At 41.0% G+C, this 27914-nt stretch overlaps 1 protein-coding gene across 1 annotated transcript in view; it reads left to right on the forward strand.

Annotated features, from left to right (window-relative positions):
* dpyda.1 (dihydropyrimidine dehydrogenase a, tandem duplicate 1) overlaps nucleotides 1-27914 on the forward strand; it is a 619381-nt gene that overhangs the window by 256516 nt on the left and 334951 nt on the right. Inside the window, exons 5-8 of the mRNA XM_048601540.1 lie at nucleotides 3267-3428; nucleotides 9395-9591; nucleotides 18065-18146; nucleotides 21144-21231. Coding sequence (XP_048457497.1) covers nucleotides 3267-3428; nucleotides 9395-9591; nucleotides 18065-18146; nucleotides 21144-21231 — 529 coding nt within the window. The remainder of the gene's footprint in view (nucleotides 1-3266; nucleotides 3429-9394; nucleotides 9592-18064; nucleotides 18147-21143; nucleotides 21232-27914) is intronic.

Raw genomic sequence — 27914 nt, forward strand, 5'->3', positions numbered from 1 at the left:
TTTATTTCAGAATCCCCTTCCCCTCCCCCGCTTCTGAAGAAGGGTCTAGACACAAAACGTCAGCTTTCCTGCTCCTCTGATGCTGCTTGGCCTGCTGTGTTCATCCAGCTCTACACCTTGTTATCTCTGCATATGTGATAGCTGTGATGTTGAGGTAAGTCAGTGCCATACAGAAACATGACCACTTTCTGTCTGGCTGAAAGATTTACTCCAGTGCTGCCTGCCATTACAAGCTGCCCACCTCATCCTCTGCACTAAAACTTAAATTAAACCTCAGAGGTTGGCAACCTGAATTGGTGCCCAAGGTCTGGTATGACAATGGCCGAGTGATATTATCACTAGACTATTAATCCAGAAACTCAGCTAATGTTCTGGGAACCCGAGTTCAAATCCCGCCACAGAAATTCAATATAAAAAAGCCTGGAATTAAGAATCTACTGATCAGCGTGAAATCATTGTTGATTGTTGGAAAAACCCGTCTGGTTCACTAATGTCTTTCAGGGAAGGAAATCTGCCACCCTCACCTGGTCTGGCCCACATGTGACTCCAGACCCACAGCAATGTGGTTGACTCTCAATTGCCCTCTGAAATGAACATGGCAAGCCATTCAGTTGTACCAATCGCTACAAAGTCTCAAGGAAATGAAACTAGGTGGGTCACCTGGCATTGACCTAGGCACCGGAAAAGACAACAGCAGAGACAGCCCTGTCGACCCTGCTAAGTCATCCTCACTAACATTGGGGAGCTAGTGCCAATATTGGGAGAGCAACAGTCTGACATAGTCATACTCACGGAATCATACTTGCAGACAATATCCCAGACACCAGCATCACCAGCCCAGGATATGTCCTGTCTCACCAGCAGGACAGACCCAGCAAGGCTGGTGGCACAGTGGTATACAGTTGGAAGGGAGTTGCTCTGGGAGTCCTTAACATTGACTCCAGACCCTGTGAAGTCTCATGGCTTCAGGTTAAACATGGGCATGGAGACCTCCTGCTCATTACCAATACTGTCCTCCCTCAGCTGATGAATCGGTACTCCTCCATGTTGAACAACACTTTGAAGAAGCACTGAGGATGGCAAGGGCACAAAATGTACTCTGGGTGGGGGATTTCAATGTCCACCACCAAGAGTGGCAGCAGTACTACAGATTGAGCTGGTCGGGTCCTAAAGGACATAGCCGCTGGACTGGGTCTGCAGCAGGTGGTGAGGGAACCAACAAGAGGGAAAAACATACTTAACCCCATCCTTACTAATCTGCCAGCTGCAGTTGCATCTGTCCATAACAGTATCGGTAAGAGTGACCATCGCACAGTCCTTGTGGAGACAAAGTCCCGCCATCACGTTGAGAATGACCTCCATCTTGTTGTGTGGCTCTATCACCGTGCTAAATGGGACAGACTTCGCACAGATCTAGCAACTCAAGACTGGGCATCCATATGGCGCTAAGAGCCATCAACAACAGCAGAATTGTACTCCAGCATAATCTGTAACCTCACGGCCTGGTATATCCCCCAGTCAACTGTTACCATCAAGCCAGGGGATCAACCCAGACTCAATGGAGAGTGCAGGAGGATATGCCAGGTGCACCACTAGGTGTACCTGAAGATGAGGTGTCAACCTAGTGAAGCCACCAAACAGGACGACTTGCACTCCAAACAACATAAACAAAAAGTGATAGACAGAGCTAAGCAATCCCACAACAAACAGATCAGATCTAAACTCTGCAGTCTTGCCACATCCAGTTGTGAATGGTGGTGGACAATTAAACAACTCACTGGAGGAGGCTCCACAAATATCCCCATCCACAATGCTGGAAGAGCCCAGCACATCAGTGCAAAGGATAAGGCTGAAGCTTTCGCAGCAATCTTCAGCCAGAAATGCCAAGTGGATGATCCATCTTGGCCTCCTCCAGTGGTCTCCAGCATTACAGATACCAGTCTTCAGCCAATTCAATTCACTCCACGTGATATCAAGAAATGGTTGGAGACACTGGATACTGCAAAGGCTACAGGCCCTGACAACATTCCGGCATTGGAACTGAAGACTTACACTCCAGAACTTACAGCTCCCTTAGTGAAGCCATTCCAGTACAGTTACAATACTGGTATCTACCTGACAAGGTGAAAAATTGCCCAAATATGTCCTGTACACAAAAAGCAGGTCAAATCCAATGCTGACCTGTATGGGTGAAGGGTTGAAGAGGCCGGTGGCCATGGAGCGTTGAGGGACATTATGCAGAAGAAGCAGTTAGCATGATGGCTGTGACAGGCACTTGTTGAGCTGCAGCTGTTAGGTTACCTGCTCTGTTGGACCTGTTGGAAATTTCCTTCTCAGTGGAGGAGAGGTGTATAGAAGTGGGATGCAAAAATGCAAGGACGAGTTGAGGCTTTGAAGGGTTTCAAATGCATGGAAATAAGTTACCACTCAAGAATGAGACTGTGAAGTCCTAATTTATGGCTTGAGAGGAAAATCTGGAAAATTTTTTCTGTTGAAGATCTGATCTTTTAATTTTCAACTTATTTTGTCATCATTACTCTCACTACATCAGGGAGGAGAATATTCTGTGCAATATGTATTCAAACTATTGACAAAGTGTGTAAACTTTAAAATCTCCATTTCCATCCTTGGAACAAAATATGCCCTCACTGGAATGTTTTAGGGTTCTCCCAGGGTATAGATGATCCAGTATAAATATGGATTCTACCTTCGTAAACATTAAGTACATTTTAATATATATGTGAGGATATATACATCTGTGTTTATGTTGCATTTTGGTATATAACATTATCTGGTTGTCTTCTTAATTTGTTTTCGTCCACGTTCATATCAAATTATCTTAATGATTGGCTGATTTGCAATGCAGAGTGATGCCAACAGCGCGTGTTCGATTCCTGTATTGGCTGAGATTATCATGAAGGACTCTCCTTCTCAACCTCTCTCCCTTGCCTGAGGCGTGGTGACTCTCACATTAAACCACCACCTATTGTCTCTCTTCAACTCGAGAGCAGTCTTATTATGGTCTTATAGGACTGTTGCAAATTTTTATCTTCTCATTTCTGGTCAGCTTTGCTATTTTTATGTTGTTGCAGCTTTTAAAACAATTCTTTGCTCTGCAAATAACAAGTCTTGTTTTCCTGATTTTTTTTGAAATATTTTTCTTTGTTTTAAACATTATTAATGAACAGTAGACTGGTATGTTTACTCAGATCATTTGTGTATGATCAGCTAATTTTATTGTTTCATGTGTTTCGCTTAATTAATAGAACTACTATGGAGCTGCCAAAGCCATTCTGTCTGACAACCCCCTTGGTCTAACTTGTGGGATGGTATGCCCAACCTCTGACCTCTGTGTGGGAGGGTGCAATTTACATGCAACTGAAGAAGGAGCAATTAACATAGGCGGATTACAACAGTTTGCCACAGAGGTACGTAAAGAGTATCCCACCATTGTTATAGGTCATTATTCAGTGAATGTTTATGAACTTGTATTATAATAAGTTTATATTTCCTGAATGAAGAATCATGTTTTCAACATAGCTGATCATTCAGTCAAACCATAACAGTGACTTTCATGTAGAGAAAGAACTGGACATTTTCGGACAAAATTTTGTATCATGGGTTCTGATCTCACAGCATTTAGTGTTTACTGTATGTTGTTTTCACTTCTGTTTATTCTAAAGAGCTACATTGTTGGAAGAGATGATGCACATACATTTCATATCACTCAAAAAAGAAGGATCATCTGCTAAGTGAAGCAGATATAAAAATGCAGGAGACGACATTGCTTTGTCAATGCATCTTTATTTGTGGAATTGCCAGATCTAATGAAACAGTGGCTTTATGGAGTTAATGTTGAAAAAAAAATGAATTCTGGCAACCATTTTTCCTGATTGATCAGTTTTTGACAGTTGGCTAATGGAACAGCATTGATTGTATGTACTTCCTCCTGACTTGTTTGAAGCAGCAGCAATAAAGATTCAAAAGTGAGTTACTGTACCCTGAGGAGCGATGTGGTGAAACATTTTCTTTTCCTTTTTGAAAATTGCACAGAGATTGAAATGGATTGTGAAAGTTTGTGAAAGTTGAGGTAACTCTTGTGTTGTGGAGAAAAAAAAATACACTGATCTACTTCTGGTAAGCCATCGTTGAAATAATCTGGCTTCACTGGCTAATACAATCAAAATACTTGTAACCATTATATGTACTGTAATTACAATGTTGAAATTAATATTCTGAAATTGCTGAGTAGCCAACATACCCATTGGGTCTACACATAACTAGTACTCTGTTTTTGACCTCATGAAGCACACCATTGTGTGCTGTAAGATAGAAACTAATGGCCACAAAGTGATTGCTTATCACGTTCAACCAAATTTATCTCTCTATTTTAATGGAGACACTAATGCAAATCATTTAGTTGGAATACATTAAGCATTCGTATACTAATAGTCACCAAAAGTAATTTAGGCCCTGCTTTATTTCGACAAAAGCTTGTTTACAGTGAATTCTACAAAAAAAAGTGGGAAGATTATACCGTGTTTTAGAGATTACTTCAACTTCTACAGAATTTCTGTTGTTTTAAAGGCTCTGCACATTTAAATAAAGGTCATAATGAAAATTCGCTGTGTGAATCTTGAACTAGTTTATGGCAAGGTTATTTAGTCTTATATTATTGATGGCAGACAAAAAAAGATGGTTTTTACAGAACATACTGACGTAACATGTGATGGAGTACCTCACAGCAAAACCAGTGATAGTATTAATGACAAATGTAAGGTGTCTGTTGTTGCAGATGTGGTGCTTTTGACAGTGAACGTCTGTCACCTAATACTGGTAAAGTAGTGATGATCGTGGCTGCCTATTGTACAGCTAGTCCATCTGCATGATAAATGTCAGATTCAGTATTAGAAATATAGGCTTACATAAAGAAAGAAGATTAGGCTTATAATAGGTGTCATAGTTGTGATAAATCCAATAGCAAAATGAATAGTGTTTAGAGAACAAGTACAAGTAATAACTTGGACTTGATTTGTGACTTTAGTCTGTCTTATAATAAGGTTTATATTTCTCTTAAAACTGCAAAGGATTAGTAATGAAGCATTTTAGTTTCATTACTTGATTTGACATACTACATTTGTGGATTATACTTAAGGCTATCAATTGCTGTTTTCTCATGGAGCTGTAGCTTCTGCTCATAGCCTGCTATGACTCTCCATTCAGCCAATTGTAACAAATGCCAAAAAATGCAAGGATCGTGAATGCTCCAGAAAGTTCAAGTTGCCATTCAACTTGCTGCTTTGTGGACAGTGGTGTGAAAGAGTCAAACAGGCTAGCATAATTCGCATGACACACTGCTCAACAGTGCACTCCATCTCTGTGCAGAACCCTAGTCCTGCCTACAACAAACACACACACACTTGGGACATCCGGCCACCAGAATAAGTGACAGTTGGCTACTAGCACACTTGCGGAAAGACCAAGTAATCTGAGATAGTAAGAACTGCCAATGCTGGAATCAGAGATAACACAGTGTGGACCTGGAGGAACACAGCAGACCAGGCAGCATCAGAGTCCTGCTCCTCTAATTCTGCCTGGCCTGCTGTGTTCCTCCATGTAATCTGAGGCCTAGTTTTGGAGACCAACAAATTGCACAAGTATGGCGAGTATTATTGATCGTGAGGAGCACCAATTCTGACAAACATGATCACCAGTTATGAAGGGTCTAGGCCGGAAATGCCAGCTTTCCTGCTCCTCTGATGCTGCTTGGCCTGCTGTGTTCATCCAGCTCTGCACCTTGTCCTGTCAGATTCTCCAGCATCTGCAGTTCCTACTATCTCTGTTTCACCAGTAATTGTTGTGTCTCACAGTAAGTATGTTAGTGCACCTCCAGCAGATAAGCTTATGATATCGTCACTGTATCATTGCATGTAACCTGATTGAATAAATGTCTTATATTCACAAAGGACTCTTACTCAGAGATCACATGAAGCAATGACATGCTACCATAAGCATGTTTATTTGTTATTGCTAATATCTTGATATTAGCCCAATCACTGATGTGCTTTAAAGATATAATGATTGTATATATTATAGAGTTGTGATAAATGTCTGTTGGATTCTTCAATACCATGTCATCCATGGCTAGTTTGTTATGCTGTAAGGGAGAACATAAGTGTTGCTACATTAGATAAATACCCTGCTAGAGGCAAAAATAAGAGTGACTCAAAACCTTGATGACAAATATTTGGAGAACTAATTGAAGATCAACTGAACAATAGTTGTGGGCATCTGAGAATTTGGAAACCAACAGCATCAGTTTCTGCGAGTACAGACAGCCATGCAGATCTATATAGATAGGGCATTGACATGCAAAAAGGTAGAGCTAATTTCTTTTTGATTAACATCTAAAGTTGCTTTAAAAAAAGTTATGTGTCTTTACTTAAAGATGAAATAACTGAATTTACAAATGCAAATAATACTAAAAACTACACAGTGAGCACTCTACCTCTCTCTAAATGAAACACAAGCCTGCTGTATTGATTTTATTAAAGAAAAACAGTTAAGTGATCCTAAATGCAGAGCTCCACACGGCTCCTAAAGAAAATATGGCTTTAAAACACCAAAAAGCTTGATTATCTACATTAAAAAGTCTTATTATGTCCAGATCTTGGCTGGTTTTTCCATTTTCTTCCTTCAGATTGGTGCAAAAACTTTCAAAATACTCATGTGATGTCATCATTCCTTATTCGTTATGAACGCCACTAACAGGCATAAGTCTGCAACTACAAGTCTACAATTCTTAAATTAGAAGCCTATAATTCTTAAAATAACATTTTTTTAAGGAAATAGGGTCATTAAAGGAGTAACAGCATGAAAGCTAAAGGGAAACATGACCAAAAAAGGGGGAAAATATCGTGAGAGAGAAGTAAAACCGGGATGAGAAATAAGCAAACATTGCACTGCATTCTACTTTCTTATATAAAAAAGAAGGCAGAGACTACAAAGAGAAATATCACACACAACTACGCATTGGGCATCTAGTCACACCTTTACTGAATTACAACTACATGGGTTTGGTAAGATGTGGTGAGACAGCTTGCTCAGCCCTACAACAAATTTCACAGCAACAAACTCAACACTACTTGTACTTAATGGAAAAATAAATAAGATTCTGCCCATGTATATCATGATTCTGTATTCCAGGAAAATGGCCCAGGGGTAAGATGGTGTGTGCAAACCACCAAATATTCTGTGGGACAAAATTTCAGACCTATCTACCTCTATACTGGTTGGTGCCTACATATCCAGCCTTAAGTTCCAAATGCCACAATATGTTTCAGCAATGCAACAACATTTTAATAGCTACATACAGACATATTCAGGTATGTTGCTGAAACATGTGGTTGAATTGCTGTATGACATTTAATCCCTAATGTAGAAATAAAATCAAAGAACAAGAACAGTCCATGAGCACCTAAAACTGAAAAATCAAAGAGTTAGTTGTTTTTTGGGAATTCATTTTCTGACTTTGTAACCATATGGGGTGGCATGGTGGCTCAGTGGTCAACACTGCTGCCACACAGCACCAGGGACCCAGGTTTGACTTCACCCTCGGCCGACTGTCTGTGTGGAATTTGCAAATTTTCCCCATGTCTCCATGGATTTCCTCCGGGTGTTCCAGTTTCCTCCCACAGTCCAAAGATGTGCAGGTTAGGTGGATTGGCCATGCTAAATTTCCCATAGTGTCCAGGGATGTGTAGGTTGTGTGAATTAGCCATGGGAAATACAGGGTTACAGGGATAAGGTAAGGGGGCGATGGCTCTGGGTGAGATGCTCTTCAGAGTGTCTGTGTGGACTCAATGGCCAAAATGCCTGCTTCTGCACTGTAGGGAATCTATGATTCCATGATATAAACTGCCAGGGAAGTGCACTACCACATGATTGTCATTAATAGTTCTTTGCTGATTATTTTTGAAGCTCCAAAATATCAAAGTCAGCTTGTAATATCTAAAAATATCACCATGACACTTACGTGGGTTAAGCTTTATCTTAATCTTAAAAAACACACAAGACAGGAATTTCTCTGTAAGCCTCTCTACATCTAACTCCACCATCACAGATGCTATTTGAAATCTACCTCTTTAACCAAGATTTTGGTCACCTCTCCTAATTCATTTTTACATGGCTCAGTGATACATTTTGACTGATTACCTTCCTGTGGAGACACATTTTGACTGATTACCCTCCTGTGAAGTCCCTTGCTACATTAAAGGCAACATTTAAATGCAGGTTATTGTCTTTCAATAAAATCAAGGTAAATATTTATTGAAACAATGAAATGGGTTTAAGTTTGCAATTGTACCACACTATTCTTCGAACAATATCTGTTATTTTTGCTCCGTTGATAAATCTGAGTCGTGACTCTATCTCACACTGAACTTAGTAACTGGAGAATCCTGATGGCTTACTGCATGCCAAAACACGGTTTACTGTACCTTGAGGTTAATTTTCGATGTAGTAAGTACACAAGTGTCAGTGATGTTCTATTTTATTTCCAGAAACCTAAATGAAAATACCTAAGATTTTGAAATGTGGTTTTACAGTCCTGCAGGTGTCAGACTGCTTGCCACAGGATGTCACAATTTTTGCTTCAGCCATTCAATTTATGTTGCCACATTAATGACAAAAAAGCACCAAAATTTACATTTCTCTGACACGGAAGAGTTAACATATCTGTTGTCTCAGAGCTCTTCCAGACACAAAGTCACTTTTTTTTTCACCTTTGTAGCTGCTCATTGTCATGGTGGGTTCACATGCTGTTTGACAGGCTCACTTAGTTCCAACCAACCCTTATCTCAGTACAATCACTAATGGAACTATCAAGATGAAGAAATTAACATCATGTTCCCCAATGGAATAGAACCCTCTCGATTAGAATCTGGTGAAACATGCTATTACTGGGGAGGTGAGGACAACATGGATGCTTTGTTCACTGAGATCAAATAGTTCTTTCATGCTTAGGACTTAGATGTTGCTGCTTGTTTCCTGAACCCAACATTCAAAGCATAATTTACATGCATGAGGTTACTTCAAAGCCTTTTGACATTTGATGTTTAACCTTTAAAATGAATCGATAGTTTTAGAGGGACACTATTATGACGATACCTATAGAGTCGCTCGCCAAAATATTTTTCCATAATTGATTATTTTGTGTGTACGTGATCGTAAAATAGACATGGTATACATGTTCAACATGATATGCCCTTACATATATTCAACCAATTCCATTCCTGCAAAAACAATTGAGAATCATTAGTTTTTCAAATGTATTTTGATGAAACAGAACAGAACACATTATAAATTCTAACATTTCATTCTTTCCTATACTTAGGTGTTCAAAGAGATGAAAATTCCTCAGATTCGGAATCCATCATTTCCACCTTCTGAAGAATTACCTGAGAGCTTCCATGCTAAAATAGCCCTAATTGGATGTGGACCTGCCAGTATCAGTTGTGCTTCTTTTTTAGCTCGATTGGGCTATTCAGACATCACAATATTTGAAAAACACGAATATTTGGGAGGTTTGAGGTATATTTTGTAATTTGCTGTTGTAACAGTAGTCAAACTGAGAAGTCATGCAAAGTTGTGCAAGCTGCCTGGAGTTTTTATGTTGCACTTCTGTCAACTGATGTTATTATCTGCAAGTAAAACTATGCACTGCAAATCTAAACACTTTCTTGTTGACAAAAAAAATTGCCTTCAATTATTCACCATCTCTTTTCTCCCACATCAAGAATGCATTGTACTTGTTCAAGAGTTAGGACGGAACAAATCTCCTAATTATTTAATCATAATATACTTAATTGTTTAGAATTGTGCTAATAGTCACAAATTATACTAGATCACAGTTACATTTAAATTGAGCCTGTTTTAAGGTGTCCATATGCTGTTATGTCTTTAAAATAAATATTATAATACAGTTGCTAGGGGCTATATGTTAAATTTGAATCATTTACTTTTGTTTGATTTCCTCTTCCATGAAACTTGCATGTGTGCAACAGTATTGTCACACAACCAGAGCTCCATATATATGACCAACCTCCCAATACCGCTGACATTTTGGAGGATCAGAAAGAACAGATGCACATGTTTTTCTCTCCTGTTCACTTAACACTGCAGTTATACAGTAGTTACCAATCTGAGACCCATCCTTGCTAGCTGTGATGCGCAGATGACAAAATAGATAAAGAAATCTGTGCATGTAGCTATGATACATGAATGGAGCTCCATTCCTCCAGTTGCTAATTTTTAATGCTGGGAAGAAAAGTCTACATTCTAAAAATGTTGAAACAGATTTCATGTAAAGTCCTTTTCTTAAATAAAAAGTTCCAGGGACCCAATAGTTTTTTATGTACTTTTAAAATGTGATTTTTCCCATTTCTGACCTCACAGTAAAACTGTTGATACTCAAAGCAGAATAAAGTGAACTCTTGGAGGGGTTCTAGTACTGCTTAGCTTTTAGTGTGCTTTACATATTATACATCCAAAATCATTTTATGCCAGTGCGAGAGTACATAATAACTTTATCCTAAAATGTAATCACCATTGATTATCTTTTACATTAAAACTTATCTTTTTCGCTAAACATTATAATGGCCACTCATTTTAAATTGCACATTTAACAAGGGATTGAGGCCTAAAAGTAAATCACACAAATCTCAAAAGTGCAATGCTAAATTGTGTTATCAACAATGTTCAGCAAATGTGAAATGGTGAAACAATAGTATCTAGCTGCTTTGAATTTTAAACAATTGCAATTCCATTTGTGATCATTATCAGCACAGTGCAAAATATGTCGCTTCTTTTCTGATGACATCTTACAAAAAAAATTGCATCTAACAACTTTCATATGCATCTGCAGCTGTATTAAAATGAATGCTATAAAATAAATAAACACTGTTTTAGGACAAATATGCATATTCTTAGCAAGATAAGTATATTCTGTTAAACTATTCCATAATCCTAAAAGATTATAAAGGGAAACAGCTCCACATTTACTGGCATAGCAATATGTGTAGGTCCACTTTGGATCTTGAGGCTCTGGCCCAAGGCTCTTCCAAAATTTGACATCAAACCTCATTGCCATGGTTTTGGTGGTCTATTTCTGTCTCACAATTTCCCTAGTGTTCTTCACATAGAAGGGAGAGGCTAGCAAGAGCCTGTAGTGACCCGCTGTAATGCATGAAGTCTAAAAGCAATGCATTTTTATTGTGTCCATTGATTACTGAATTGGCAAACTGAAATGGGCCTGAGAGAGCATGCTGGTTTATCTCTGCTTCACTCTGATGTATTTAAGAAAGGAGTCCTGAAAACACAGCTAGGCCCATTGTAAAAGCATACAAGGGGTTTAATACCTCCTTTATGTGGTTTGAAGCCACGAGGGACATCTGAAAATTGCCTGGCATCTTGCAGGTTCAGAAATATTTAAATATCCTTTAACTTTCCAGGACAAAGCAGGGCTAGATTGGATATTTTATTCCTCATTATACCTCAAAAATTAGATTCTAATTGCATGGATTGCAGTTCTGAAGAAGGGTCTCCGGACCTGAAATGTTAACTCTGATTTCTTTTCACAGATACTGCCAGACCTGAGCTTTTCCAGCAACTTCTGTTTTTGTTTTTGATTTACAGCACCCGCAGTTCTTTCGGTTTTTACATGGATTATCATATTGACTCACTAATTAGCAGATAGTTACTGTAGGACTCAATCTAATGATGTGATACTGTGCACTTTTGCTCTGTTGACATTATTGGTTCAATATGTGTCCTGTAGCAGTAGTGAGCTGATGAAAATCAGTAGTTCCAGTTTCCCGCTTCTTCACTTCTACGTGAAGAGGAGGCAGGCTTTTGATGCCTCAATGTAGCTTCATGAACATAAGCAGATAGAGCCCTATTAGGTACAGAGTCTTGATTACAGCAATGAATCTTTGACGTCTAGCTGTAGCTACAGGCAGAAAAGTTTATAAAAAGCACATAAGTTTTAACGGTTAATACATGCCTCGTCTAAGCTGGCACTTGGACTGTCACGAGCCTTTGTATAAGGTGTAAATACTTATTCATTATCTTAGTTGCTTTCTTTATTGGCACCTGAAGATCTGAAATCAGGAATTGGTGGTGAAGATATGATTAGAGGAAAATGGGCCAAGAAAGTTGCCAAGAATGTCAAATGGCTCAAGAGGTGATTCCAGCCCATCGTCCTGCACTTGCACCCTAATATCTGCACAGTGAAGTAGCAAATGTCATTGTGGCAAATATTGTGGATCAAGGCTTCTCTTCCCAATGACAACTAAACAGTAGCTTTAGGTGAGATCTTAATTAGAAGTACACACATCGCCTTTATGCTGGAACACTCTTCAGAATCATCATAATCACAGCGTGTCATGTTTTACATGGATTTGCATGGAAGTGGGTGCGCCAAAGTGATCGGCTTTGCCCATTTGGAGCTGCCTACCAAGCTGCCAGTAACTATTTCTGCAGGCTGTGGAAAACCCAGCAGGGAATGACTGCAGTAACTTTCCTTTCTCTGACTCTGAGTCAGCAGAGGGGAGGATGCCAAGCTGTGCCATCTGCTGTAAGATCACCAGTGACTACCAGCAGCATAAAGCTTACGTGCTTGCAGGGACAGGAGTAAGTCAACTGTAGCCTGAATCTTGGCTGCACCTTCTTGCAGGCATCTCGCGAGAGCTGACCAAGTGAGCAGGTCTTGGTGCAGCACTCAACGTTTGCCAACATCTGATACTTGACTTCAAAGCCGTTGAAACGTTGAGCTACATTGCCACAACTGCAGACTCATGTCTTCATGTTAAGGACCCTTTCCCTTCATCCCAGCCTCTTTAAAATTGTTCAGCTTTAGTAAAGGTAGCTGAAGGACTTACAACGTTTTTTGATTAGTTTTTATAAATTTTCTACACATTTTCCCCATTCATCTTAATGTTCCCCAAAACATTTAAATTTGAGTATAGAATTTTGGTGGCAGGGATGCAGGATTGGGCAACCCTTGATCACAGTGTTGTGATGAGTAACTACCCCATGCATTTTGATTTCAATGCTGGCGGCACATCAAACACTTGCTAATTTGCATGTCTGAATGCAAGCAAATGATGCTAAATGCATCATTTGAGTAACTGCATGCTTTGGGAGGAGATTTAGGTTTGTGAGAGTTTTGCATCTCTTAAAGCTCTCAAATAGGCAGTGAGTTCTGGCTGCAGTATTTGTTGGAACTGTTCTTTGGAAAGAGCTGCAAGAATAATAAATCATAGTGCAACTGGGGAGAGAGTGCTCCAGGGCGATCCAGAGCTGCACTTGGCATTTTGATGAATGAGGTGAATATAATAAGAGCAATGATCATCTACAAGGAGGTTGGAGGCCCTGCACATACCTTGCAAAGACAGGAGAGCCACATAAGTGGTAAGGTCAGAGGTACCTACATGACCTTATCCCCATGAAGTTAATGCCCAGAGTCAAACAACAAATAAGTTCAATGACCTAACATGGCCAGTCAAAGTCAGTGAAGATATCTTCAAAAAAGTCATCTCTCCATAACTGCTATACTAAACTCACCAACTGCTTGATGCACTAATCCAACCTCTCATTACTCACCTACCAAAAACCTTTGTCAATCATGACCCACACCTATTATTCACAGTTGCCACATGCCCTCACACGTTTAACACTACTCAAAGCCTCAAACCCACATCTCACAACATGCACAGACACGTAGTTATTCAACCAGGCTGCTACATCCTTAAATAAATTACAGTGGTCTCACTAATATACCTCAGTTTCGTTTACAAGAGTAATTGTTACATAGCCAGAGTCAACAGGCCCTAATCAGAACCAGACGAGCATGGCTGCATGTCCTTATCCAAGGTGGAAGAAATTATGCTTGCCATCATTGGAATGGCCATTGCTGAGGATATGGACAGCAGATTGGCTGAAACCATGGAAGAAGTTGCTATAATTATAGGTAAATCTCCTTCTCACACTCTAGTTTCTTCTCTACGTGTAATCTTTTCTGATTTACAAGCTGCAGATGGTGGAGAAAGTAGATTGAGCTGAGTATTTGAACTCGTCCTTCAGCACTCTCCACAACTGAGGTAACTTTGAAGGAGTCTTGTTGTCTGCAATTACAGCAAGAAAGAATTAAAAAGCAAACAGCAACCAATTGGTAAAGAGTTGGTCATCCATTTAACCCTTCCCTAAGCAGTGAAATTTAACAGGCTGATGGCCCTCCTGTTGCTGAGTATATGTTCAGTTGTGTGTAATCAATTGAAGGAGTTGAGCACAGCTGGCATTGCACATTGATTGATGTCACAAACTACCTCTGCATTTGTCTTGCAAGTGCTTCTTTAGCACACAGTAGCATGTTGATGAAAATAGTGCCTGTCATGGCTTGCAGCAGAAATAAGCATGCATAGCATAGTTACATTTTAGTGTCTAGATTGGCACTCCTAGCTGCATTGAAGAGCCATATTTCGTAGCCTTTATCTGATACCAGTGGCGAACCAACATTTTGTCCCTGGAGTTGTGAAACATTCAACAAACAAAGATACAGTTGCACTGTTTGCATTTGAGATTCTGTTAGATCTTGAAGTGATGCTTACAAGAATTCAATTATCTTATGAAAATTTCCTCCTGCAATTGGGAATTGGGAGGTGATCCAACAACAGATAGCTAATTTGTTCTTATCACTTCATGGTATGATTGGTATCATTCATCGATCAATCATAAAGGTTCATGATGTTTGTACAAACTCGCTGGCCTGATGTTGCTTTTACATCAGCAACTCAATAAAATAGAATAAGGCTAAATATAACAGTGGATATACTGGTATCTCCATTCCATAACATTGAAAAGTTGTCTCATCATACATGTTAACACTCGGTGCAATGTACTCAATACACTTCAACTCAAATCTCTGGCATATGTTTTACATACTGTGAGGTTTAATTCTGCCTAATGATATTGTGGAATTTGATATTTTGAACAGACAAGTATAATATGCTCACATGAGCCACCTTTGAAATTTTCACAAAAGTCAAGCTATATTTAAAATAAGTGAAATCTCTGACCAAGCCATAAAACAAAAAAGCCCATCATATTAAACCATTTGTTACTACAACCACATAGCATTCTATCAATATGTTAGTTGTGTGGAGTTGTGCTACTTTGTCATGCTATGAATAACCATAATTTGATTGAATGCATCATCAATGATGAGGAATGTGTAAAATGGAAGAAAATTTATACTGACGCTCTTTGATATTGAAACTCAGGCATGCCATGGTTGAAAAGAATGTTTGATTTTACACCTAGCTTGCTCTGCCTGACTTTGGAGTGGCAGATGGTGAAATTTGAAGTCAATGAGAATATATAAATGGCTACAATAAAAAAACTAGTTTTAGTAGTGGCCAGGTGACTTGTTGATTTTCACACAAATCCATCTACTTCACTAATGCTTTTTTGGGGAAGGAAGCTTGCCATTACCACATCTGTCCTGTATGTGACTCTTGTGGTAGACTCCTAGCTGCCCTCTGAAATGGCTTAACACTCAGTAAGAGGACAATTAGGGATATGCAACAAATACTGGACTCGACACTGATGTCCACATCTAGTACAAGGATTTTTTAAAAAATGTCTTCCTAATCTGATTAGCTGCCACTGGTTGCAGTCCCAACAGTTCCAGAACTCTGTAGTGGCAGCAGATAAAGTAGTAACAGATGCAGAGGACATTAGATTCTGGAATCTAGTAAGTTCAGGAAGTTTGGACAAGAATAGATTGGGTAACTTAAGGAGTGATGGACAGTCAGGTGTTGGAGGCCAAGGGTGGCACAAAGTTATGGTTCGGATTCCATCTTGGAGCGCAGTGCTGCCAATATGCACTTTGCTGGAGAGGATTCTGAGCGATGGTATTTATGATTATTTGAAAAGCACAGTTTGATTAGAAATAATCAGCATGGCTTTGTGAGGGGCAGGTCATGCCTCACAAGCCTTATTGAATTCTTTGAGGATGTGACAAAATACAGCGATGAAGGTAGACCTTTGGATATGGTGTATATGGATTTTAGCAAGGCATTCGACAAGGTGCCACATGGTAGGCTCATTCAGAAAGTAAGGAGGCATGGGATTCAGGGAAATTTGGCTGTCTGGATACAAAACTGGTCCTCCGATAGAAGACAGAGGGTTGTAGTAGATGGAAAGTATTCAGCCTGGAGCTTGGTGACCAGTGGTGTTCTGCAGGGATCTGTTCTGGGATCTCTGCTCTTTGTGATCTTTATAAATGACTACTTGAGGAAGTGGAAGGGTGGGTTACTAAGTTTGCCAATGACACAAAGGTTGGTGGAGTTGTGGACAGTGTGGAGGGCTGTTGTAAGTTGCAACGGGACATTGACAGGATGCAGAGCTGGGCAAAGAAGTGGCAGATGGAATTCAACCCAGAAAAGTGTGAAGTGATTCATTTTGGAAAGTCGAATTTGAATGCAAGGGCCACATCCAGATCCCTTATGAATATATCTAATGAACAGCTTTCTGTGGTAGAGAATTCCATAGGTTCACATCTCTCTGAGTGATGAAATTCATCCTCATCTCAGTTCTGAATGGAAGGTCGAATTTGAATGCAGAATACAGGGTTAATTGCAGGATTCTTGGCAGTGTGGAGGAACAGAGGAATCTTGGGGTCCTTGTCCATAGATCCCTCAAAGTTGCTACCCAAGTTGATAGGGTTGTAAAGAAGGCATATGGTGTGTTGGCTTTCATTGGCAGGGGAATTGAGTTTAAGAGCCACGAGGTTATGCTGCAACCCTATAAAACTCTGGTTAGATCACACTTCAAATATTGTGTTCAGTTCTGGTCACCTCATTATAGGAAGGATGTGGAAGCTTTAGAGAGGGTGCAGAGGAGATTTACCAGGATGCTGCCTGGACTGGAGGGCAGGTCTTATGAGGAAAGGTTGAGGGAGCTAGGGCTTTTTTCATTGGAGCAAAGAAGGATGAGAGATGACTTGATAAAAGTTTACAAGATGATGAGAGGTATGGATAGAGTGGATAGCCAGCGACTTTTTCCCAGGGCAGAAATGACTATTATGAGAGGGCATAATTTTAAGGTGACTGGAGGAAGGGATAGGGGAAATGTCAGAGGTAGGTTCTTTACACAGAGAGTGGTGGGTGTGTGGAATGCGCTGCCAGCAGTGGTTGTGGAGTCAGATACATTAGGGACATTTAAGCGACTCTTGGATAGGCACATGGAGGACAGTAAAATGTCGGGTATACAGGGTAGTTTGATCTTAGTAGGATAATAAGTCAGCACAACATCGTGGACCGAAATGCCTGTAACGTGCTGTACTGTTCTATGTTCGATGTCCTATGTTTTGTGCCCTCAAAGGAGGTACCTCTCTATCCTTCATGCTTTTTCACCAATTGGGGAAAAACAGCAGCTTGCCTTTCTTATCAACTACGTAACAGCCTGGACAGCACACCGTTAAGATCAATTGTAAACAAGCTCAACTGCCCATTTCTTTTTAAATCGCAGACAGGGTACCAATTGCAGCACCCACTAGACTACTACATGATGAAAGGTCATGATGACCTGACATTTTAACTCTTTCTTTCCACACACGATACCTGTTGCATGGATCTGCTGAGTATTTCCATTTTTGTTTTGTTTTTATTTCAGACTTTGCTGCTTATAAGACATACAAATTCTACAAATTAAGACACCAATTTATAGAAGTTTATGACTAAAGCACAAACATTAAGCACATTATTGGTATGTCTTTTGAAACTTCTAAAAAGGTAGTCAACTTAAAACGAACATTTCTTTTAGTTTTGTGAGATTTTAAATCAAGTTTTGAAATTCATAAACTGTTGTTCTTTCTTGACAACAAAAATGATGCTGTTTTAAATTTAAGAAACAGAAGTGTGATAAAAGTGGGTTTGTATTTAAAGAAACCCTTTGCAGGAATCAAGAAAAAATGAAACTTACTTTCCTTTCTTTTTTCTTATAGCACGTCAGAGATACCTCAATACAGATTGCCTTATGATGTTGTCAAGTTTGAGATCAAGCTGATGAAAGACCTTGGTGTGAAGGTAATGGAATAACACAATTATCTTACATGCAAAGAGCATGAAGAATGACTTGAAGTTCACTGAAGATTAACAGTGAAATGTCACATACATTAGCAAAGCACAATTAAAAGTCACAGAATTGTCACATTGGGAAGGATACCTGATTTTGTTTGGAGCATTTGTTTGTCTGTGGTTTGAATGCCACCAGCACAGGAAAGGGCAATCAATAGTTCTGTCTTGATTTGACAGCATGTGATTAATTATCTGAAAGAAACAATTTCTTAAATTGTTGAATGTATTCAGCATAATCAATTAAAAATTGTTTTCTTTTAATTGAACTGCACTTGTAGCTTAGTTTTACATTTCACTGTTGAATAACGAGGAAGAAAGTAACTGAATTTAATATTTTAAAAGATCAGTTTTGTTTAGTCAAATGATGTTCCAAATGTGATTTTACAGTTAATGTGTATATAAAGCAAAATCATAGCTATCACCTTTCCACAACAAATCCAGCACCTACATCCATATCAGGTCAATATTCTCAGTATGTTTCAATGTAAAAAAAATTCTTACATTTGAATATTGCAATCATAAAGTCTACATTCCATTTAATTGTAGCAGAGTGTTTAAACATTTTTAAGGAAATAATGACATCTACTTTTAGAAAATTTTGTAATGTGGAAAAGTATGGCAGTATTCTTTCAATGTATTTGTTCACAGGATATGAACATCGCTGGCTGTGCTAGCATTTATCGCCCATCCTTATGGCCCTAGAAAAAATAATGGTGACTTGCAATCTTGAACCACTGCAGTCCATATAGTGTAGGTACACTCACTGTACTGATTAGAAGCAAGATCCAGGATTTTGACTCAGAGACAGTGAAGGAATGTAACATAGTTCCAAGTCAGGATAATGTGTGACTTGGAATGGAACTTTCAGATGATGCTTTTCCTATGTATCTGTAGCCCTTTTCTTCTAGATGATACGTAGTGGAAGCTGTTGTTTCAGGAGCCTTGCTGGGTTACTTCAGTACTGTCTTGTCATTGGCACATACCTGTTGTCAGTGCATCAATTGGAGGGAGTATTGAAGATGGTAGATCAGGTACCGGTCAAGCAGGCTGCTACGTATTGGATGGTGTTGAAGGTTTTGAACATTTGCACACATCCAAGTAAATGGATAGGACTGTATTATGTGTCTACGCTCATGTGTCTTTGTATGTGACGGCTCAGCTGTGGGAAGGCAAGATATGAGTTACTTGTCATGGAATTACAAACCTCTCATCCGATCTTGGAGCCACAATGTTGATATCATGACACTTCCTCCGTTACATTGATGACTGTATCGGCGCCGCCTCGTGCTCCCACGAGGAGCTCGAACAGTTCATCCACTTCACCAACACCTTCCACCCCAACCTTAAGTTCACCTGGACCATCTCTGATACCTCTCTCTCCTTCCTGGACCTCTCTGTTTCCATCTCTGGCAACCACCTGGAAACCGATATCCATTTCAAGCCCACCGACTCCCACAGCTACCTAGAATACACCTCCTCCCACCCACCTTCCTGCAAAAATGCCATCCCCTGTTCCCAATTCCTTCGCCTCCGCCGCATCTGCTCCCAGAATGAGGCATTCCACTCCCGAACATCTCAGATATCCTCGTTTTTCAAGGACCGCAACATCCCCTACTCAGTGGTCGAGAACGCCCTCGACCGTGTCTCCCGCATTTCCCGCAACTCATCCCTCACACCCCCTCCCCGCAATAACAACCAAAACAGAATCCCCCTCGTCCTCACGTACCACCCCACCAACCTCCGGAAAAAATCCGACCCCACCACCAAAGACATTTTTCCTTCCCCACCCTTATCTGCTTTCCGTAGGGACCACTCTCTCCGTGACTCCCTTGTCCGCTCCACACTCCCCTCCAGCCCCACCACACCCGGCATTTTTCCTTGCAACCGCAGGAAGTGCTACACTTGACCCTACACCTCCCCCTCACCCCCATCCCAGGCCCCAAGAAGACTTTCCACATCAAGCAGATGTTCACCTGCACATCTGCTAATGAGGTATACTGTATCCGCTGTTCCCGTTGTGGCCTCCTCTACATCGGGGAGACCAAGCGGAGGCTTGGGGACCGCTTTGCGGAACACCTACACTCGGTTCGCAATAAACAACTGCACCTCCCAGTCGCGAACCATTTCAACTCCCCCTCCCATTCCTCGGACAGTATGTACATCCTGGGCCTCCTGCAGTGCCACAACAATGCCAGCCGAAGGTTGCAGGAACAGAACCTCATATTCCGCTTGGGAACCCTGCAGCCCAATGGTATCAATGTGGACTTCACAAGCTGCAAAATCTCCCCTCCCCCTACTGCACCCCAAAACCAGCCCAGCTTATCCTGTCATCTATCCCCTCCTCCCACCTCAAGCCCCCTCCCCATCTCCTACCTACTAGCCTCATCCCGCCCCCTGACCTGTCTGTCCTCCCTGGACTGACCTATCCCTCCCTAACTCCCCACCTACACATCTTTACTGGCTCCATCCCTGCCTCTTTGACCTGTCTGTCTCCTCTCCACCTATCTTCTCCTCTATCCATCTTCTATCCGCCTCCCCCTCTCTCCCTATTTATTTCAGAACCCCCTTCCCCTCCCCCATTTCTGAAGAAGGGTCTAGGACGGAAACGTCAGCCTTCCTGCTCCTATGATGCTGCTTGGCCTGCTGTGTTCATCCAGCTCTACACCTTGTTGTCTCTTAACTTAGATAGAGAATGCTGGATACACTCAGCTGGTTTGCAGAAGAGTCATACCAGACTGAAAATATTAACTGCATTTCTCCCTCCACAGATGCTGCTAGACCTGCTGAGTTTCTCCAGCATTCTCTGTGTTTATGTAGATTTCCAGCATTCACAATTTTTTGCCTTTATTTGAGGGTTTATATCATGGTCTGTTTCTTTATTTAAAAGAACACTAGTATGTATGAATGCAAAAGCACATAATCATTTCTGTTTTATGATCCTGTTAGATTGTCTTTGGCAAACGTTTGGGAATTGGAGGAATGACTCTGGACACGTTGAAGCGAGATGGATATGAAGCAGCCTTCATTGGTATAGGTTAGCGTACCATCTGTATTGATGCTTTTTCTTCCTTCTTTAACAATGTAGAACACCCTTTCAGTTTAAAAAGCACATATAATAGTTTTCAGTACACACATGTGCAATTTACTGCTTCTTTATGCGTTTAATATTTTGAATTAGGAGTCGACTGTTTAAAGCAACGTAGTAAAAATTTGACTCAATAAGTAAATCAATGGAAATCTAAATCTGAAGAATTATTCACAAAATGTTTGAGGTATGTTTGATAATTCCATACCTTTATAAGACCCAGTTCAGGTGTAATGGTTCAAACAGACTGCATTGTGAAAGCTCAGGCCCTGATTTCCATTGCTGGATCAGGTGTGTAGAGGTGGTAGAAATCCAGCCTCTACAATCATAACCTTTAAACGTGTCCACCTACAAATCTTGTTTTTTGTCAGGCTTTGGGTATGGATTAGGCTGAGAATTAACTAGCTGACCTGGGAAGAGTGAAGGATGTTATGCTTCCTGAGCCGGTCTGGGCAAAAACCAGCAATGGGATACAAGTGCCATGTTCAATGTTTAAAGATAAAGATAAACATGAGATATCTCTTCTGCTCTCATCCTCTCGCTCCCATCTGCATGCTTCATTCCATCGAACCTGTGTCAACCAATGCATTGTAACCACCCGAATCGTTCACACATCCTTCATGCTAACCTATGCCCCTTGTGACATTACAGCGGCTTTACAAGGTTTATTTTATTTTTTTAAAGTGATGTTGTAAGACAGAGGTACTGAGCTGTCTATTTGAAAAGTCAATAAAGTAAACAGCTTGCTAAGCATTGTTTTTTTTTAAAATGTTGGACCAATAAAAGCAGCTTACATGGGTGTGTCAAAGCTCTCACAGAACCAGGATCTTTAGTTTCTTAGTTTTTCAGTAGCAGTTATTGCTGGGTCTGTGGCTGTAGTACATCTCTCATGCTACACTCTGTCTGAGTTTTCTCTTCATGTTTTTCCACCTGGGCTGCTGGAATTGTATGTGAGACAATATGTTTTCTGAATTTGCCTTTTGCCAAGAGTGTGTTTATGGGATGTTACTATATTGGAACAGTTTCTGTTCAGTAGTAAAATAATCAATTATTCTGTTAACTTTACCAATAGAGCTAAGTTATTCCAAGTTCCTTTTTTCTTTTGTTGTATTTTAATTGTAGTGTTTGAATAAATTGTGTTTTGCTTAACGTCGAGTAGTTTGACTAATCAAATTGCATCTAGAACTTAACACCTTACATTTACCTTTAAAATAAAAAAACATCAGGGACTAGGCTACCTCCATAATATATTTTTAGATGGTATGGTCTGGTCCAATACATCCTCTATCTATCCTCATATCCCCTCATAGCTACAGTGACACTATTGTAACCACCTCCGGGGCCCTGATATTCCCTTGCCCCCAATCATGCCCATGGCCCTTATAATCTCTATGCTAACTCAATGCCAGCTCCCAAAGTATGGGGAGGAGGTATTATCGCTGGACTGTTAATCCAGAGACCCAGAAAATGTTCTGGGTTCCTGGGTTCAAATCCTGTCACGGCAAATAGTGGAATTTGAATTCAATAAATATCTGGAATTAAGAATCTAATGATGACCATGAATTCATTGTCGATTGTTGGAAAAACCCATCTGGTTCACTGATGTCCTTTAGGGAAGGAAACTGCCATCCTTAACTGGTCTGGCCTACATGTGACTCCAGGCCCACAGCAATGTGGTTGACTCTTAACTGCTCTCTGGGCAATTAGGGCTGGGCAATAAATGCTGTCTAGCCAGCGACACCCTCATCCTATGAATGAATAAAAAAAGGTGTTAACTCATACACCTACATATGATGCCTTGCCCTTTCCTATCCACACCAGTGGATCTAATAGAACCATAGAACCACCAAAGTTATACAGCACAGAAGGGGGCCATCTGGCCCATCTTGTCCATGCTGACCTGAAGACACCCAGATAGCCTTTCTAACTCCATCTTCCTGCTTGTCCGTAGCCCTGTAGCTTACAGCACTCAAGGAGCAGATTCAGATACTTTTTAAAAGAGTTTAGGGTCTCTGCCTCCACCACCAACTCAGCAGTGAATTCCAGACACCCACCACCCTCTGCGTATAAGAGTTTATCCTAAGTTTGAATCTATGATGCCTGGGGTTTTTGACATGTCTGCCAGGGGAAATAGGTTCCTCCTGTCTATTCTATTGTTCCCCCTCACAATTTTGTATACCTCAATCGTGTCGCCCCTCAGCTTTCTCTGCTCCAAGGAAAATAAGCCTAATCCCTCCTATCTCTGCTCGTAACTACAATTCTCCAGTCCTGGCAGCATTCTAATAAATCTTCTCTGCACTCTCTCCAAGCAATTACATCCTTCCTGCAATGTGGTGACCAGAACTGCACACAATACTCCAGTTGCGGTTTCACCTGCCTTATGCAGTTTAATCATTATAACCCTAATTTTTTATTCTATACCTCTGCCAGAGAAGGATAGCTTTCCAGAAATGAATGGATGATGCATCTTAGTCTTGTCCAGAGGTCCCCAGTTTCACAGACGCCAGTCTTCATCCAATTGGATTCGCTCCATGTGATATCAAGAAACTGTTGGAGACAGGCTATGGGCCCTACAACATTCCATAAATATACAGAATACATGTGCTCCAGAACTTGTTGCGCCCAAGGTCAGTCTGTTCTGTTACAACCACAACACTAGCATCTACCCAACCATGTGGAAAATTGTTCACAAATTTTCATTACACAATGAAAAAAGAAAAGTCTAATCCAACTGCATCCCATCAGTCTACTCTCGATCATTAGCAAAGTGATGGAAGAGGTCATCAATGATGCTACCAAGCAGCGGCTGCTCAGCAATAACCTGCTCAGTGATGCTGAGGTCCACAAGGGCCATCCAGCTCCTGACCTCATAAAGCCCAGATTCAAAGAAGATCAGAACCCCAGAGGGGAGATAAGAGTGGCTGTCCTTGACACCTAGGCAATATTTGACCAATTATGCCGTCCAAGAATCTGATCGAAAGCAGAATGAATAGGAATTAGGGGGCAAACTCTCCACTAGTTGGAGTCATACCAGTCACAAATGAAGATGGTTGTGATGGCTTGAGTCCAATTATCTCAGCTCCAGGACATCTCTTCAGCAGTTCCTCAGGGTAGTGACCTAGGCCAAAAATCTTCAGTTGCTTCATCAAATGACCTGCGCTCTATCATAAGAGCAGAAGTGGGGAAGTTTTTCCAATAATTTCATAATGTTCAACACCATTCATGACTCCTCAGATACTGAAGCAGTCAATGTCCAAATGCAGCAAGACCTGGACAATATCCAGAGTTGGACTGACAAGTTGCAAGTAACATTCACGTTGTCCATCTCGGACAAGAGAATTTGGCAGTTAAAATTAGCCAGTAACAGAACTGGATGAGGCATGTAAATACAGTGGATCAAAGAGCAGGTCAGAGGCTTGGAATCCTGCAGTGAGTATCTTACCTCTTGACTCCCCAAATCAACTCGTTATCAAAGCCATTATCAAAGCACAATTCAGGGGTGTGATGGAATACTCCTCACACACTTGAAAAAACGCAGTTCCAAAAGCACTCAAGAAACTTGGACACCATCCAAGACACAACAGTCTCCTTGATTGGCACCACATCCACAAATATTCTCTCCCTCCAGCACCGGCAAGCATTACCTCATTTGTCCAGCAATAGTATACACTACAGGAACTCACCACTATTCCTTAGGTAGCACCTTCCAAATCCATGGTCACTATTATTTAGAAGGACAAGGAAAGTTTATCTGCTCCAAGCCGCTCACCATTCTGACCACTGTCACTGGGTTAAAATCCTGGACTTGCCTCCCTGACGGCATTGTGGGTGTACCTACACCAAATGGATTACAGTAGTTGAAGATGGCAGCTCACTGCTAGCGTCTCAAGGGAAACTAGGGATCAAACAGGCAAAGAAGCCCACATTCCATGAATGAATTGGAAACGAACAAAAGGCCAGCTGCTTCTGGGAACCTGAACTACAGTCTGCTCCCAGTCTTGCAGTGGTGACAACCAGTAAAGCCCTGTTCAGGGCTGGGACTTGGAATTCTCTATTTTGCCACAATGCATGCCCTCTTTCTAATGGTGCAAAGCTTGGTCTCAGTCTTTCAATGCTGCTTGTTTTGTTGTGTTACACAAGAACACATCAGCACCCTGAACATGCTGTGTCTGAACATTACATATTTTTGATAATTAACGAGCACTTTAATTAATTAGCGAATCCTTTTAAATAAATCTTTGGAAAGACATCTTCAGACATTCTAATATTTAAAATTAACAATCAATGAGTATGGTTACTTAAGACGGCATAAAACAGATGGACTCAATCACTGTAAAGTGCCACAGCAGTTAAAAATGCCTGATATAAAAAAAACAAGCAGCAGACTTTATTTCTAGCGGAATAGAATTGAAAAGCATGAAAGTTATGCTAAATCTCGATGCAAAATCAGATCTTTGTTAAAGTGCATTTAGAGTACTTCACGCAGTTCTGGTTGACGTACAAGGAAAAGGATAAAGTGACTGAAGAGGGTGCAGTGGAGATTGACAAGGACTTACCAAAAATTTGTGGATATGCAACTCAGTCCATCTTCTCTCCCACCTATCCACTCCTCTCACCTCACTGACCAATCCCCACCACTCCCTACCTGCACTCACCTATCACCATCCCAATGACCTTCCCCAGCCCCACCCTCCTCTCTCTATTTATTTCAGAGCTCCCTTCCCCCTCCCCCATTTCTGAAGAGGGTTCCCGACCCAAAACGTCGGCTTTCCTCCTCCTCTGATGCTGCCTAGCCTGCTGTGTTCCTCCCGCTCCACACTGTGTTATCTCTGACTCCAGCAACTGCAGTTCTTTCTATCTCTCAGGAATGGGTTGATTGACTGAGTCCCCTCTCTCTTGGCAACATGTTAAAGGGGGAAAAATTGACAATACGTTCCTTATGCCTCACAGTTAGCATTCTTGTGCTTTAAAAAAAATTGACAACAGAGAGTGTGGATGGTTGTAATCTTCCAAAATTACCAAGATTTTGGGAATGTTGTAGTTAATTGGAAGACTGCAAATGTAACAGGTGTTTTGTTTTAAAATTTAACCTATTTTTCTAATCAATCTGTTCAGAGGTTGTTATTAAACATCTTTGGAGCAAGTGGGACTTGATCCCAGCCCTCCAAGGCCAGGGGTGGGAACACTACCATGGTGCCCAAAGAAGGCCCTAACAAGTTTGTTTCTTTTTTAAGCTATTTTCTAATCAACTTGTTCAGAGATGTTATTACACATCTCTGGAGCAGGTGGGACTTGGATCTAGGCTATTGAGTCCATGGGTAGGGACACTACCACTGCCCCACAAGAGGGCTCCAGGGTTTATGCATTTTTTTTCCTTTTTTCTATTTTTTTAACCTAGTTTACTAATCAACCTGTTCAGAGATATTATTATGCCTGTCTGGAGCAGGTGCGACTTGAACCCAGGCCTCCTGACCTAGGGATAGGGATACTACTGCTGTTTCACGATTGTTCCCTAATAAAAACCGAAAGAACTGCAGATGCTGCAAAGCAGAAACAGAAACAGAAGTTGCTGGAAAAGCTCAGCTGGTCTGGCAGCATCTGTGATGAGAAATCAAAGTTCGCGTTTCAGGTCTGATGACCCTTCCTCAAAACTGATGGTAGCTAGGAACATGTCGGTTTATATACAGAAGATAAGGTGGTGTGGGAGGGTAACGAGTAAATGATAGTTAGGGATAGAGCCTAAAGAGAGAGAAGAACAGTTGGACTGACAAAGGAGTTGATAACCATCTGGCTGGGAGGGTGAATAGCCGTTAATAGAGACTGTTAGTGGCTAACAATAGGTAGTGAGTAATGGCAGACTATGTGGTAACAAGGCCTGGTGTGTGGTAGAGGGCTAGGACATAGAGAGTTCAGGCCCTAAAATTATTGAACTCGATATTGAGTCCAGAGGGCTGCAGGGTCCCCAAGCGGAAAATGAAGTGTTGTTCTTCCAGCTTGTGCTGAGCTTCACTAGAGTACTGCAGCAAGGCAGAGACAGAGATGTTGGCCAGGGAGCAGAGTGGTGTGTTAAAGTGACAGGCAACAGAAAGCTCAAGGTCTTTTTTGCGAGCTGAAAGTAGATGTTTTGCAAAGTGGTTACCCAGTTTACGCTTCGTTTCCCCGATATAAAGGAGACCACATTGTGAGTAGCGAATGCATTAGACTAGATTCTGGGAAGTGCAGGTGAAGTGTTGCTTCACCTGGAAAGTCTGTTTGGGCCCTTGGACACTGGGGAGGGAGGAGTTAAATGGGCAGGTGTTACATATTTGGCAGTTGCAGGGGAAGGTGCCATGGGACTGTGAGGGACTGTTGGGAGTGAACGAAGAGTGGACAAGGGTGTCCCAGAAGGCCTGGTCCCTGTGGAAGGCGGACAAGGGAGGAGAGGGAAATATGTGTTTGAGCCAGTCCCTAACAAGTCTGTTTTAAGGGAGGAGGGAGACAGAAAACAAGACTATTGGAAATTTAGCTTAATCAGTGTCATAAGAACTTGTAAGAATCTGTTATCAAGACACTAATCTCTTAAATTGGTTATTGGCGTAACTTTAAGATAGTCAGTCAAGCTTCTAATGTGAAAATACAGCAAAGAACTGCAG

The sequence above is a fragment of the Rhincodon typus genome, chromosome 10 (genome assembly GCF_021869965.1).
Source record: "Rhincodon typus isolate 14 chromosome 10, sRhiTyp1.1, whole genome shotgun sequence".
Taxonomy (NCBI): domain Eukaryota; kingdom Metazoa; phylum Chordata; class Chondrichthyes; order Orectolobiformes; family Rhincodontidae; genus Rhincodon; species Rhincodon typus.